This window comes from Macrobrachium nipponense, chromosome 40, assembly GCF_015104395.2.
Source record: "Macrobrachium nipponense isolate FS-2020 chromosome 40, ASM1510439v2, whole genome shotgun sequence".
Classification (NCBI taxonomy): Eukaryota; Metazoa; Arthropoda; class Malacostraca; order Decapoda; family Palaemonidae; genus Macrobrachium; species Macrobrachium nipponense.
Window position 1 is genome coordinate 44,314,221 of NC_061101.1, and position 16,212 is coordinate 44,330,432.

Below are 16,212 nucleotides of genomic sequence, written 5' to 3' on the forward strand. Positions count from 1 at the left end.
AATTTCCAAACTTAGTTACGCCAAAGATTACAGAATCAGGGACTCCTCATCTACCACTGAACTTGCTCTTTTATATACTGTACTATTTAGTTTGATGCTTTACAGGAATTATACGAGGAAAAAATATTGTGGTGTAATACTTATTGTTATTATCACTGAGTTGAGAATTAAATCATACTTGTGCTGCGTGAAGGTTCGTATTCAAGAAACTTTATGTATTTTACTTTTTATTGTAGAACATGTAAAATATATACATTTCCGTAATACTGTATTCATTTTATAAGTCTTTTAGTGATGATAGTAAAATGTGAAGTTTATACTATATACGTATATACACCAGTTGGATGGCCAAAAATACAAACAGTATGAAATAACAAATACATATGGTACGAAGCTGTTTTACAGCTTCAATGCACATTTACATATCTTTACGCAAATAATGGGGACAGTACTTCAAAAACAGTTTCCAAAGAATTTTTGCAAAACTATCCCTTCTTTCTTATGTGCCTTACAATCATTAAATAGTTTATTGATATTTGTAAAAAAAAATAGCAAAATATATATTTGGAAATACTTCCTAAAAATGAAATGCCTACCAATTATAGCATGCACATAGCAATGATATTTGCATATACCGTAAATGCATAAGTAATTTTGACTTGGGAATACTCACCAAGGGCTATGTTTACCAACACTTCGCATGGATATTACGGCAAGATGTCTAAAGTTAGATACTATTATTCGTAACGTGAACATAACTAAATTTTTAAGCCTGACATAAAACCATTTGTCAATAGCCTGGTACACTTTCCTGTACTGCTGCTTCTCTAGTCAGGGTCTTGATGGAAAAGGACTTGTGAAATGCTGATAAAACAAAGTGATTGGTCCTATATTTCCATCTTTTCTCGTAACACCTTATCCTTGTATCACAGAAAATTCGAGTGATATACTACCCCTACACACATGTAGTATGTGTATACACACTGCAGTATATCAGTCTAGACACCTAAAATAGGTAGGTAATGCATATATATCACATTTCGTGAATGCATTGTCTTTCATTTGAATTCCTTAAATGCAACCAAAATCTCATTACCCTACACTGCATCATCCTCAACAAATGCTTTGTTGTCAGCTGCCATTGCTCGCGGCTGTTTGTCTTCATTTTCTTCCACAGTATTTGCTTCTTCTCCGTCGTCCTTTGGCACTCTATTGTACCATCGTAGGAGAAGAACAAATATGACCGTGTTGGCTGCCATAAGACCCGCATAAAGAAGGGCTTCTTGAGAGGCTCGGTGCTGGAACGCACCTGTGGCAGAGCTCAGACTTGTCAGGCCAGCAAATAGCCATAGGCCTACAGTGATTGTGAAGAGGTTAGCAGCCTGAAGAACGGACTTCATAGCTGTCGGAGCTTCTGAGTAGGCAAAGTCCATACCAGATACTGAGAATAGAACTTCACCAATCGTCAGGAGCAAATACTGAGGGATGAGCCACAACATATGAACCGAAGCAGGTTTTGTAACTGGGAACACAAACAGAGACGTTTCAGTCAAAACAACATCGTAAACACCATCCTGGTGTATCGGAGAATCACCTACTTCAACTTCTCCCAGGTAGACCTTGTACTCTTGGGGGCTAATGGTTTGGAATAGAGTCATTCCATCTTTCACCTGAAATTGTTGTACCAGGGTATCATACTTTAATGTGACGTTCTCAGCATCTGGCGTTGTGGTTAATATGCGCACCTGGAAAATGAAAATGAGTGTTTACTAAGGAAAATAGTATATGAATATAGGTTGCAAAAGGACAATACGTATTGTATATTTAGACTTACAACTCAAATCTGCAAATCAGTAAATTCAGAAATACTGCTAACAGTCTGAATTTATTGTCCTGTTACTTAAACTATATGCTGTGATATTGCAATGAATAGTTTTATAGGTCATAATTTTATGTTTGGTGTTGATTTCTTATAAAACTGGGAGAGCACAGGAATAATATGCAAGAAACGAGGGTCATAGGTTTCAATGAGAACTAGTTAACATGAAATTAAATTTTAGTTTGAATCCGGGAATTTGATAAAAGAAAAAGATTCATTGGTTTCAGTCAACTGAATGTGTTAATAACTGACAAATTTTTGGATGCTTTTATGTTATCTCTGATAGGAATGTAAAAATATTAATATTAAGGAATATGATTGTTAATTGCTTGTTAGTTGGTATTACTTTGACATTGTACTTATGATAATGCTGTACTGTGCAATACTGTGTAGTTACAGCATTAAACATGGTCCTGTAAATAATGTAGAACTTATTTATAAAACTAAATAAAATCTTGCATTACTTTAGTTTTTTTTATTAGACTAAAGAGATTTCTGTGAACTGTACATAATTTATTTCTCCTGCGTTGCAAGACAGTTTAAATTTGTCTGTTATGAAAATACTGTAATATATGTTGAAGGTTCGTAATACATTATGTGATCTTCACTATTTAGTGATATAGAGCTGATAGTTCTAAGCCACTCATGCTAACTTTTAATAAGAAAATAAAGTTTATGAAGTCCATTGTTCATTTTAATGATGTTAAAAATCTTTTATTTATAACTTATAAAGTTAATTAAACATTTGCACTTACAAACACTTGCTCACATGCTGGCCTATTCAGTTAGAAAGACTTGAGAGTGATCAATTATTATTAGTATGTTGGATGTGGCCATGAGGGATTTCTGTTTATGTCATATTCCTCTCTTCTTTCCTATGTCAGTAGTATAGGATTTCCTTATCTTTAAAAACCTTTTGCAAAGTTTAGCTAATCATGTGTATATCGTTGGTATTGTACTTATTGCAAGGTATGGTGAGTATGCAATCATTACTGTATGTCTGTCCACTTTTTTAAATAACTGTATGAGTTTAGTCAATATATTATGTGTTCATACAGCATTTACATTTCAAATTATATATACATGCTTCAGTGTTAGTTAGAGGGAATATGGAATAGTTTCTTTAGTAACTCTGTTTTTCTGTTACTTTCTATTTTTCAGTTCATTTCGTTTTCACTGTGTAGTTTTTGAGTTGAAATAGCTTCATATTTTACTCAAAGTGTAATTGATGTGTGTTTTGGTTAGTCTGGGGCTCTTGTAGTGCATTTTGTTTTATTATTTTTGTTTGGCTGCGAATGAATCTCATTTTAACACTTGTTATTTAATGTTCTAAGGCTGCTGTTTTGTTTAATCCATTTTGGTTCTTATGTGGTGCCAGATAATGAGACCATTTTATCAGGCATTGTTGGTCAATCGTATTAAGAAAAAAGTTGGCCAGTTGTATCAAGGAAGATTAATTTTATCATTGTTATTTGAATTCTATTGAGATTATTTGGTCGTGTAGATATGGTTTACTTCCAGGGTTTATTATTGAAGAATAAAATGGCCTAAATTGTGTGGCTGGCTAATTTAATTGCAGAAAGAAATGAATGTGCTCCATCTACCTTTTAGGCAACTGAACTTTCTTGTCATTACTGATTCTTGACTGAACCATGAAAAGTGTACAAGATGAACCTGTGTTAGTCTTCTTAGAGTTTACCCAATTTATAATGATCATTATAGCAATAAAGGTTAATTTTTGCTCACAGCTTACCAACCTTTGCCTCAGCGTCTTCACTCTTGATATACTCAAGAGTTGGTGGTAATGATTTTGCTCCAACTGGCGATAACAGCAGTGTAGTTTCATGACCTCCTAAGGTTACTACAGTTACATCAGACATGTCTGGAGTTGGGCATGTGGGTTCGATGTTGGCCTTGATTTCCTGGGCATTTGTGGTCAAGAAATCAGGAACAGCCACCTGTCCTCCTGTTTCCAAAACGGCGTTAAAGTTAGGCAGCTGGATATTGGCTTCACAAGGCAACGCATTGTAGATATGGATGCGAGCATGGTCTGGTAAAATAAGAGTCTGCTCAACCTGTACATTAACAATGGCATATACAATAAAGGAGGAGACCGCAAAACACATGCCAGCAATCATTCTGGATGTCACTGTCGTCAGGAAAGCAGCGCGGTCAAAACAGGGGTAAATGACCAGATCAAACAGAGGAATAAGTGTCAGAATCAGCAAAGGATTGATTGAAGATGACATCTCTGGTGGGATACGGTATGTGCCTACAAGGCCATCAAGACGTTTAGCCTGGAAGATCATACCAGTCGAAGTTTGGTAGAATAAGGCCCAAAAGATGGGATATGTACAAAAGAGGAGAAGAACACGGCAAGTAATTTTCACATCCTTGATTAATTTACTGTCGTATTTCTCTTTGGAGCGGTCAAGCCAGTGATCTACAGGCTTGCGATCATGTTTATCCCATGATTTACGTATAGCATACCCTGCGCACTTGATGGCATTGATCAACATTGTATCCGGAGGGGCCTCGATGTATCGTGATCGACCTGCAAATCAGTGAATTGTGTCAAAATTTAGAATCATAGTTAAGATGCATTTCTTGCCAGCAAGCCTTTACATGTCATGCACAGTAGATATGACCATGCTGGTACTGTACAGCAGGAGCATGCACTTGAAAAGGAAATGCACTTGAAAAGGAAATGTACTACAGTAGTAACTGAAATGTAAGAAAGTTATCAGGTATACAGTACGTATCATATTATATAGCAAGGTAATGAAGACTGTGTAGGCTAGAAAACTTGTATGACACAAATCAGGACGGGGTGACACTGGTTCAGATACTACCCAAATCAGTGATGACCCCTTTAGGTTGGAAAAATACTATTTATAAATGCATGTATTTTCTGGTACCTACTTAGGTATTTGACAGGAATGACAAAAAGTACTAGAAAGAAAACTTGATTGAAATACTCCAGATTAGAAGAACAATTGTGAATGACTAATTCAACATTTCATGCACTGGAGATTGACAGCACTACTTATATGCAGATATATATTACAGTATACATGTAGCACTAACTGTACCCAAAGAATTCCACTCACCAGCTGCAAATATTACTGTGGAGCAAACCATAAAGCCTACTAAGATGGCGAATGGCAGAAAATAGCAATCGTCTCCGAAGCATTGCACTGAATCTCGGATCTGGGCAGTCATGAATTGACCGACGAAAGCCCCCGCGTTGATCATCCAGTAGAAGGCATAGAAGTATCTGCAACGTTAAGGGCAGTGCTAATCATTGTAAAACTGAAAAAAAAATAAAGTGCTGATCTGTAATTCAGATGGGCAGTGGTATAACTAACATTAGTGGCGCCCTATTCCCGTGCGTAAAAGTATTAACATGTTGAAAATCAAATGCACATTTTGAGCCTTAACAACTCGGTTATTTATTTTATTTCATAAAGCTTAAAAAAGCACAGCAGATTTACAACGGAACCTTATGAGCTTGTTAGAGGCGAATTTGCTAACAACAACATCAAAGTCCAACTGATTATTGATTTCATGCTCTATTGACATCTCAAGGTTTGACAATCTGAGCTGATTCATAATTGATCTTTGATGGTTTTTGATTAACTAACTTGGAGAAGCTTCTCTTGCAGACGGCAACACTTAGTCCGACGCTTAAGAACAGTCTCAATATTATAACAATATTTGGAACACAGATATCAAGGTTGAACTGTTGGATGGACTACAGAAGCTCAAGTGGTTCTCCTTCAACAACTCCGGCCTGCTCTTGCGACGTGTTTACGAATTCGTGAAGCTGTTGAATGGACTCCAGAAGCTCAAGTGGTCCTCCTTCAACAACTCCGGCCTGCTCTCGCAACAAGTTCACGAATTCGCGAAGCCGTTGAATGGACTGCAGAAGCTCACGTGGTCCTCCTTCAACAACTCTGGCCTGCCCTTGCGACGTGTTTACGAAATCGTGAAGCTGTCGAATGAACTGCAGAAGCTCAAGTGGTCCTCCTTCAACAATTCCGGCCTGCTCTTGCAACGTGCTCACGAATTCTCGAAGCCGTTGACTGGACTGCAGAAGCTTAACTGGTCTTCCTTCAACAACTCCAGCCTGCTCTTGCGACGTGCTCACGAATTCTCGAAGCCGTTGACTGGACTGCAGAAGCTTAACTGGTCTTCCTTCAACAACTCCAGCCTGCTCTTGCGGCGTGCTCACGAATTCTCGAAGCCGTTGGTTTGACTGCAGAAGCTCAAGTGGTTCTCCTTCAACAACTCTGGCCTGCTCTCGAAGCCGTAGTCAAACATCGCTTACTGTTCAACAGCAGAGTCAATAAATCGCTGTTCAGTGTTCTGATCAGATTAAATATGCTAGAAAATTCAAAATTTTGCCAGACCAGACCTGCCCAAAAGGTGCCAGAGTGCCACCTGGAATACCTACTGTTCCCTCGGCCCCCATTAGTTACGCCAGTGCAGATGGGAGCTATGCATCAGAATTGTACTGGTCCAAGAGGAATTGAAAATAGTAAGGGATACCATTCCTGGTCTGATTATGCAGAGCACAAAGATGGTGTATCTATTTTAAGTAAAGGAAATTGGAATTCTCTATGAAATGATCTTTTCAGGCTTTTTGTGACTACTGCCAGTTACATCAGACATCAAAATTTAACTGGATTTCCAAGCCTGATTTTGGGCTGCTAGCCATAGTATTTCTGGTAAGTGCTACCACTCTTCTAGCCCTGTTATCAATAAGAGGTCTGAGTGCTATGCCAATGATAATGACCACTTTATCTTCCCTGAAGAATTATCTCACCTCTTTTGCTCCTCTCTCTGTTCTGGTACTTTGAACTGGTCAGCGCCCAGAGAAGAATAGACAGCTTTCATTAATCCCGCACAGATGCCAAGCACCAGGAGACCGATGATACCAGTGAATTTGGCAGCTGTGATGGTGCTCATTATTGGCGTGACTGATGAGAGTGTAAAGATGGCGGCGCCTATGGTATATCCACAGCACATTATGAGCACCGTTCTTGCCTGTGGAAAAAAGACTGTCATTGAACACCGTTCATCACTTCAGACTAATGCAGTCTTTTGTTTCATGGAAATAATTGTTCATATTTTGGCACCATTTTTGTGAAAATAAAAATATGTAAATTTTAACAGAACCGAGATTACTATATAATGCACAGTGTTCAGTTCATTTTAATTGGAAAACTATGATGTATAACCAAGGTCAGTCCTACTTTTCTATGGAAAATTGGCAAAAAAAAATTCCAGCATTGATATGATTTTCCTTATATATAATTTTTTTTCTAAAGAGACCGGACAGGGCATTTTTCCAAAACCAATCTTGTCCCACAAAGAAAAGTGAAAGCCAAAGAAATCTTCGTAAATCATTGGGCTAAAGTCACTTCACCCAGTATAAAACTGCATAAGGCAAGCAAAAATGTTATGACAGAAATTCTATTATTCAAGGATGCTTTTAACTATAATCAGAAATAATGTCCTGCTCAGTAGTCCGAATTGTGAAGATTATGTAGCAAAAGGCCACATAGTACTACATATTAGAAGCTTTTACAAAGAATTATGATGATGTAGCGAAATTTGAGTCTCTACCAACTGTGGCATGTTAAGTCTGACCGTGCATTCACATGATGTGTTCCAGTCACCTTGACCTCGATCATCAGTAAATAACTCAAGAACAGACATATTAAATGACCTCGAATTTGCATACAAAGTATGTTGTCACGATTTGCATATTTGCCGGCGTATGTTTGTAAGCATGAATATTAGGAAATTGATTGGCTATTTAATAAAGAAGTTTGCTTGTATGTGGCCCATTGTTATGTATACTTACACGTACAAGTATATATATATAACACACACACACACACAAACACACACACACACACACACACACACACACACACACACATATATATATATATATATATATATATATATATATATATATATATATATATATATATATATATATATATGAAATTATAATAGCCACAATGCCCTCTTAACTTCTTGAATTCTTTGCTCTTTTTAGGACACGCTTGTCACTACAAAGCCTTGAGCTCCAACTTCTTGAGGCTTTGTAGTGACAATTCTTTAAGGGAATAATATATCCCCTCCTGACTTATCTGGGTCAACTCAAAGTCAGTGATGAAAAGTACGTAAGTAGTAGTGTGGAGTTGCATGGCTGAACTTATGTCACCTTTCAGTAAAAATAATCATAAAAAGATACTTGGAGGAAATAACGGGACTGTTTCAATGCAAGTTCAAATATCTCAAAGTAGTCAACCCAGGTATCTAATGAAACAAAGGTGAACATCTTTTTATTGACGTGTTATGGCATTTGATTTTTGCGAAGTGTATCCATACAAATGTTCTAAAGGTAAAGTATATGTAAGTGTTAAAATGTAATAAGAATAGATACAAACTATATGATTTAATTCATGATATTTCCACTTTCATCATCAGACACGAAATTTATCGTTCGGCCCTTTGAAGATGTTTCCGGATTTTGGAAAAAACGAATAGCATTACTTCGTTTACAAATGGCGTTCTTACTCAAAACCCATTTATGACGTGATTCTTTCCACTGGTTTGGGAGATCATATAAATCTATACTATGAAATACTGATTGCATTCACTGAAAAATAGTACATGACTGGATTTTCTTTGGGTCCTGAGAAAAATGAACAGAGTTTGGGTTCCTGGTAATAATATTAATAGACTGGGTGACTTGGCTCTATTCACTGTTTTACATTGATGGTCTGGAATACTGTTTTCAATTGAGTACATTCGCGTGTACAGGAATGTTATAAAATATAGACTGTCTAAAATTGACATATTTCAATGTTCACAAAATATACTAAGAAGTATTGATTGTATTCATTTTGATTCTGTCACTATTTTTCGAGGACGATCTAGATTTTGTACTGATTTAATTCTATTGCTTATTTTAAGGTGTTACAAAATCAACTTCACAAACTATGACATTGCCTGTCTGATTCTATTAAATGTTTTTCGAGGAACTCATAAAACAAATGTTATGAAGTATTGTCTATTAATTCTATTAATTATTATAGAGATATTACATCTATTTGAAAAAAAACAGTTGCTATTTTCTGTTATATTTCATGAGGGTACTGTTAGCTGGATCAAATTCATTGCATTTCGTGAATATTACAAAATCAGCCTCATATAATCCTACGTGCATTTTGTCTGATTCGATTCACTGTTTTATGAAACAAATGAAAAAGTACTGAGTATTCATTTACCTATATGCACACTTTCGGGAATATGTTATCAAATCAATGCTGTAAATTTTAAAGCATTCATTTGATTTTGTTCTGTATACTATAGCTTTTACTGTTCACGGACAATAACAATTCTCGATTTTTACTGTGATTCTATTCTCTGTATTTCAGAAAATACAAAAAGAAAGAAAAAAAACAACGGAATCATGACTGCATTTACGGAAAGAAATCGATCCACGACACTTACTTTTCCCAGATAGGTGTCGGCCAAAACGGCGCCAGCGATGGGAGCCAAATAAATGAGGCCCTCCATGACCGCCTTGACTGTGGAGGCCGAGGACGAGGTGAAGCCCAGCATCCTCTGCATGTAGAAGACGGCGCCGCCGAAGAGCCCATAGTAGACGAAACGTTCCAGCAGGTATCCGACCAGAACGAAGAAGGCCGACCTTGGGTAGGGCAGTTTTGCCTGTGCTCTGTCCTCCGCCATCTTTGAAGCGAGTCTGAAAAGAAGAAGGGCGGTATGAGAAGAAGAAGAAGAATTGGACAATAATTAAAAGAAGAGCGAGTCAGAAAAGAAGTCGAGCCGTCTGAAAAGAAGAACAGCATCTGAAAAGATGAAAAGCAGTCTGAGAAGAAGAGCAACTCTGAAAAGAAGAGCAGGATGGATCATTCTTAAAACACATATAAGAGAGAGTCTGAAAAGATGAGTGGTCTGAAAAGCAGAGGAGCGAATCTGAAAAGAAGAGCGAGGCTGAAGAGAAAAGCGCGTTGAGAAGAAGAACTATCCGAAAAGAAGAGCGATCTTAAAAGAAGAAGAACGAGTCTGAAAGGCAGAAAAACGAAAAATTGTAAATATCACTGTTTATTCTCTTCGTTGTCCCCGTAAAAGATGAAATACATATTCTGTTTATATATTGCAGTTTTCACTGGACTTTATGATTATTTATTTTTTTCACAGTTTTCCAAGAAAGGGAACGTTATACTAGTTATATGGCAGTTTCTTCGGTCCTCTGGGAAGGTAAGGGTAATACTAATTAAGATTATGGTAGCTTATTTTGTCCCCTACATCTACAAGAGTATGGTTAAAATTGTATTTGACTGCTGATTTTGTCCTCGGAAGAAAGATGAGGCGAAATTGTGCATTTTATTGTCTACTGTTCTCATAGATAGTAAGGAAGAGGATTATAATGATGCAAATCTATTCTATTGACTAAGCCTATCGTCATAAGGACGTTTTGATGGTTTTTGCATATCATCTCTACAATACTAGTTAAAATCTTGATGAAGCATTCCATTCTGATGAGAAATGCAGTGTCACAATCTAGAACCAATGCAGAATATATTCCTGATCGAGAGCAGCTCCATATTTTCGTGTTAATGAGGATAGCAGTCATTTCAGAATATGATGTTGGTTGTTTCTCCTGAGTTATAGTTTTTGCTCTGTGCTTAAACTGCGGATGAATCTTGAGGCTTGAAAAAGGTCATTTTTTAGCCATTAATTTATTTTTATATCTCTCAGTCGATTTGTGTCTATTATTCTGCTTATTGCTATTTTCCTCCCTTTTTTATCGTTTTCATCTGATTTTCGCAGTCACTGTCTTTTTACTCTATATTTTTCTGCTTTTCCTTCCTTAGCAAATTAACGGTCTTTTTTGCTTGTTCATCTAGATTACAAAGAACTCTGAATAATGGGAATTCAAAATATGAAAGAAAACTGTTAAGCCTATTGCTCATAAAAAGGAAATTCAGCTCATCGCCTGACCTTGCACATGAGATGTGCTTGGGAGGCCAAGAGGCTAGAAAGACAGAAGAGAAGGAACGGGAAGTAGGGCAGGACTCATTCAGATCATAAGATATGGCTGTAGCCGGGACCAGGGAGGGGGTACCTCAAACCATTGTTTCTCAACCCCCCCCCCCCCTCCCATCCCACCAGTAGACTATAAACAATTGTATTATTTTTCCTGTAACTATCGTAAATGAGTTAATTTCATGTGAGGAATGTAAATGACAATGCATATTTAAATGGCTGCAATTTTCGCTTTAAGAGAACTTTGTCTCATAGAATTGGAGGTTCATTTCCAGCACGTCAAATAAACTCCTGGTGGCCTGAAGATTATTTGACAAGGAATGACTCGTGTGGGCTATATTTGAAATCTGAAATGATCCAGTAATTGTTTGCCTAGCGGGAGATTGAATAATAGGGTGTCCACAAAGTCACGGGACAATTTAAAATTCTTGTAGCTTCGTAACTATACGTGATAAAATTAATCTATGAAAAGAATAAGAAAGCTTGATGTGTGCAGTTTTGCCGTTTTTCTAAAGTTTTATTTATTTATTCATTTATTTATCAAATATCCGATAGAAATATTTCCACCATGACAGTCGATTGGTACGTCTGAAACGCGTAGCTATATATAAATATTTACCACATCACAGTAACACCGTCGCATTTTATGTAGTACATAAAAATTAAGCTACAAATTTCTTTACATAAAATGACACGGTGATATGATGAATATTCATAAAAATATAGCTGCGTGTGTCACACGTGCCAATCGGCTGTCATGGTGAGGTGGGTTGATGCCGACGCTCAGCACCTACAAATATCTTATTAAATACTTGATATAAACAAATAATGAGTAAAATTTCAGAAGAGCAGCAAAACTAGACACATCAAGCTTTCTTATCCTTTTAACAGATTAATTCTATCCCGTATTCTTACGAAGTATTTCAGTTTATACCATAACTTGATGGACACCCTGTATAATACAACGATCTCCAAATCCTCAGCTTCTCAACACCTGCAGCCTGTTTCGCTCCTTATTTGACTTTTGGGTCGCGCGCACGTTAGGGAAATGCATAAACGAATTGTTTCATTACCATACTGATGTAATTATCCGATTCATTTTGGGAGGGTATTGGGTCCTAATATAGCATACGATTAATGTAGAGCATGTACGTGAATCCTTTATATGTCAGAAGATCAAACTTGTTCGAATGACGATAATGTTACACCAAAGAATTTTCCTTCATCAACCTTAAGATAAGAGTTAGTGACACACACATACCTACACACAATTAAACTATTTTGTTGATTTTTGCATGATTTGCAGCTTTCCGTACTGCAAGCAGATTGCAATATCACATTCACATTCGTCATTAGCGGTGCAGTATGCATTTTATCTAACTATAGACGGAAAAGGCGGGTTGGCCCCGAAAAGTCTACCACCCACCAGAACCACCTAGCACTTTGGAGACGCCAATATATTTCAAAGCTAATTCTTAGGATCTATAAATCGTTCACAAATTGAATTAGATTTAATACTGTGTAAATGATATTAGAAATACTGTGTACATCCTTCATGCATAAGCTACTATGTCTATGGGATTTAAAAATAAGCACACAACAAGTTTGTTTCCTGTCTACTTTAGTGCTTGATCGTGTGTTCAGTTGCTCGTGTATTCATTTATCTTCTCGAAACGAATAATAAGCAACAGATTTTTAACCAAGCTATTGATAATCAATATGGTATGACGCATACGTCAGTAAGGAATGTAAATGAGGGAAAATCTTTGTAACTTAAGAGTATTCCGATGAGGCTGACATGTAGACAAATACTACACGAAAATGTAACAGTTCATAGAAAGCAGAGATATCTTATTAAAGTGTTGATATGTTATATCTGGGGTAAATGTTTTCGATGATCTATTTGTTTGCTTCTGGGATGGCACTTGAAGATGATAAACTTCATCCAACAGAATGGCTGTCTGGATGCCTCTAAGTCTGCAATGTCATTTCGCAGTCTCTCGAGTTAGTTAGTTTCTTCGTGGCGCTACAAAGAGACTTACTCGAGAGGTTGAGAAACGACACCCAGTGGCTGTTCTGCTTTACTGAAGTGTCTTTGAAAGGGGCAGTTCTTTCGAAATAATAATAATAATAATAATAATAGATACAATCACATGTGTAGTTGAAGTTAATTTCTAACTCACATCGAGATCGATCCCAGGACTCCCAAATAAAAGGCAAGGGTACTACCAACTGACACACACAAGTCATAAAAGAAGTAGAATTCTAAGAACTGTAGCTGAGGTGTCACCTGGGCAGGCTACACACTTTGCATACCTGCCAGTGTTACTCAACTTCCCGACCCATCAGTGTCCCGGTATGCAAGATGGGTAGCCTGCTGCCCATTATGCCACTGGTACAGAAGCGCTGAGGACCTAGGCTTATTTGTGACCTGCGTGGGTTAGTTGGTAGTGCTTTTGTCTTAAATTTATAGTCCTGGGTTCGATCGCGATGTGACTTAGAAAATTATTATTGATCGTAAGATAACCGGACATAAAAAGAGAAGAGATCAGTTATTAGAAAACAATCTTAATAAGTTATTAGATAAATAGATAAAAATCAAGTAAATTTGTAAAAGTACGAGGATAATTGTTTTAGGGTGGTAAAGTATTTTACCTGAACTTCTGATATTGTTATTGCACAGCGTCCTCAGGGACCGTTCCGCAGTCCAACGGTATGAGGAATAAAACTCCTCTGGAACTGAGGAGTTCGACAGCGAGACTCATTGACCGCATATTGGTGCTGCTGTTCAGCGAATCTGGTCGATCTCGGCAGGAAAATGAGATCAGGGGTCAATTGTGATAGCGAAAGTTCTATGTTAAAAGACAACTTAATAAAAAACTGATTAACAAAGTCATAACGGCTGATGTTAGTAAACGGAAACCGACCACCACGAACCACTAATTCTAAAGGAGATGAATCTAATCAAGCCTTCCTCTCGGTCAGCCTTCCTTGTGAAGTCCCTGAGACTCCTGCCTAGCAAGGAGGGAGGACTTCCTCCGGGGTTGCCTTTCCTGTGAGAGCTCCTCCTGACCAGTTGGACCTACTTCGGGTCTGCTTTCTCCAAAAGAGACCAGATACCAAGCCGTAACCTCTCCTTCATGGCTGCTTTCCATGAGAGACCCTGGGGTACCCACCATTCCGGATGATAGGGGCCCCATCCTGGGCTGCCTTTCCCAAGTGACCTCTGGTGCACCCGCAGGGAATGGAGACCCACCTGAAAGAATGCTGACTTAGGAATCTTCGCCCCCCCGCCCCCACCTGGCAGGAGTCCAGCATCCTTCCTGGAAAGGCACTCATGGGGCGGACTTTTCTAATACTTTCTTTCATGTCCTATTGGAAGGCATACGAGTCATGAATAGACACAATATCGATTAAGACTTCAAAGAGCTTCCCTTGAAGAAGTCTGCTGGGCGCCAGCGTGAAAACTTGCTGCTGATTTTACTGCAACACGTTAAAGTAAAACCTCGCAAGGCTGACTCATAATTGTGGTTAAGAATTGTGGTTATCAGACATACTCCGTGTTTAATTTTGTTGTACATCTTCGTGTAAGATACCTATTAACTTTCACATTTACCCATCTGAAAATACCTCATCGCGATTGTCCTTTATCTTAGAATAGCGGATAAGGTAATGTTTTGGAGGCTACTAGGGGGTTAGTTTGAATATAGAGGGAAGGTTTTGGAACACTGTATTAGATAAAAGTGCGTTGGGACATGCTTCTTAAACACTAACTACTGATTGATTTATGCCTACTAAAACTGCCATAATAATATCTCGGTTATTGACCCCGTTTTAAACACTAAGAGAGAGAGAGAGAGAGGAGAGAGAGAGAGAGAGAGAGAGAGAGAGAGCAAAACACAATTGGAGTAATATATTTTATGTTATTCTACACATAATTGCGCACAAACACACACTCACATAATATATAAATATATAATATTGTGTATTACTTTGGAGATTTGCTGGCAAAAAGTAAAGTATTTTTTTAAACCTTAACAATACCTTTTTAAATTTATTTTACCATTTTAGTTTTTACTTTTATTATTGTTTCTTGTATCGCAATATACATTCTATTATATATATTATGTTCAGATTAATTTAGAACTTCTCCAGACTGTTGTACACGTTAATATTGACAATTTGCAACGCTCTTCACCCCAGGAAAATCTCAGGTACCACCTTCTTATAACGCTTTTACTTACATTTCAGAAAACATTATTTAGCGTCAATTATATCCAAGGATACTCACGAGCACCGTTAGTTTAAAACCGATGGCAACTCATACCATGATGCGAAGTAAAGGCCCAGGTAAACGCCACCATTTTTTCCTTCTCTTGAACAAGTTTTTGCTAAACTTTTAACGACCTAACGCTTTTTTTTTTTTAATGGATTACTGATCATATCTGGGTAAAACCAATGCTCACTTGACATTTTTCTTCCTATTTGCTGAGGCCAAACGTTCCCAGCGTAGTTTTTGTCTTACATGTTCCACACAAACGTATAACACTATCATGGCATAATTACGTGTCATCACTAAATAAAATGCTGAGCAAATTTCAAATGAAATGTATTTTTTAGGCATTAAATATAGTTGCCATTCATTGCTAATTCGTCATAAATGTCTACACAAATCTCAAACAAAGTACGAAAAATAGATTTAATAAAACTTGTTCGTAGCCAAGCTGCAGCTCGTCCTTGTGAGTGACAGAGCAGTACTCCAGAACAATTTTGTATTTCGTCAACGCAAAATGAGCATGACTGAGAAAACAATAGCCGTATTGTAACCTTGCACCTCATATTAGTAGTATGGTGGTATACCTTAGCTAATTTTGTGAAGATTTACAATGATAGCGGTAATGACAAGAGCGACAATTGGTGTTAGTACTATTATTTCCACCCCTCTCTTACGTAACGTGTGCTCTGCTCTGTTTTATAAAGAAGAAAAACGCTTCCACTGCAAAATACTCCCTAGATGTCAGGCAAGATTGGTGGTTTGCAAACTTTATGTCGCTGGTTTGTGCGCGCGCGCGAGAGAGAGACAGAGTGCAGAAAATCAAAATGACTCGTTTAGTGAAAGTTTGCTGATACAATAAATTAGTCTTCCAGTTGAAGTATGTCATGGTAATGCGCAGTCGTGATTATGTAGGTTCTTGGTTTAATTTCGTTCTTTGAGCGAAATGATTATGCCTGAATTT

The 16,212-nt window shown here is 37.4% G+C and overlaps 1 protein-coding gene across 1 annotated transcript in view; it reads right to left on the bottom strand.

Moving 5' to 3' along the window:
* Positions 1 to 219: 219 nt before the first annotated feature.
* The window catches only part of LOC135212125 (peptide transporter family 1-like), a 40,160-nt gene continuing 24,167 nt past the window's right edge, over positions 220 to 16,212 (bottom strand). The window contains exons 2-6 of the mRNA XM_064245525.1: positions 9,416 to 9,668; positions 6,708 to 6,928; positions 4,990 to 5,156; positions 3,637 to 4,433; positions 220 to 1,745 (exon numbers count right to left, since the gene is read on the bottom strand). Of these exons, the coding sequence (XP_064101595.1) occupies positions 1,098 to 1,745; positions 3,637 to 4,433; positions 4,990 to 5,156; positions 6,708 to 6,928; positions 9,416 to 9,655 (2,073 nt within the window). The 5' untranslated portion in view covers positions 9,656 to 9,668 and the 3' untranslated portion in view covers positions 220 to 1,097. The remainder of the gene's footprint in view (positions 1,746 to 3,636; positions 4,434 to 4,989; positions 5,157 to 6,707; positions 6,929 to 9,415; positions 9,669 to 16,212) is intronic.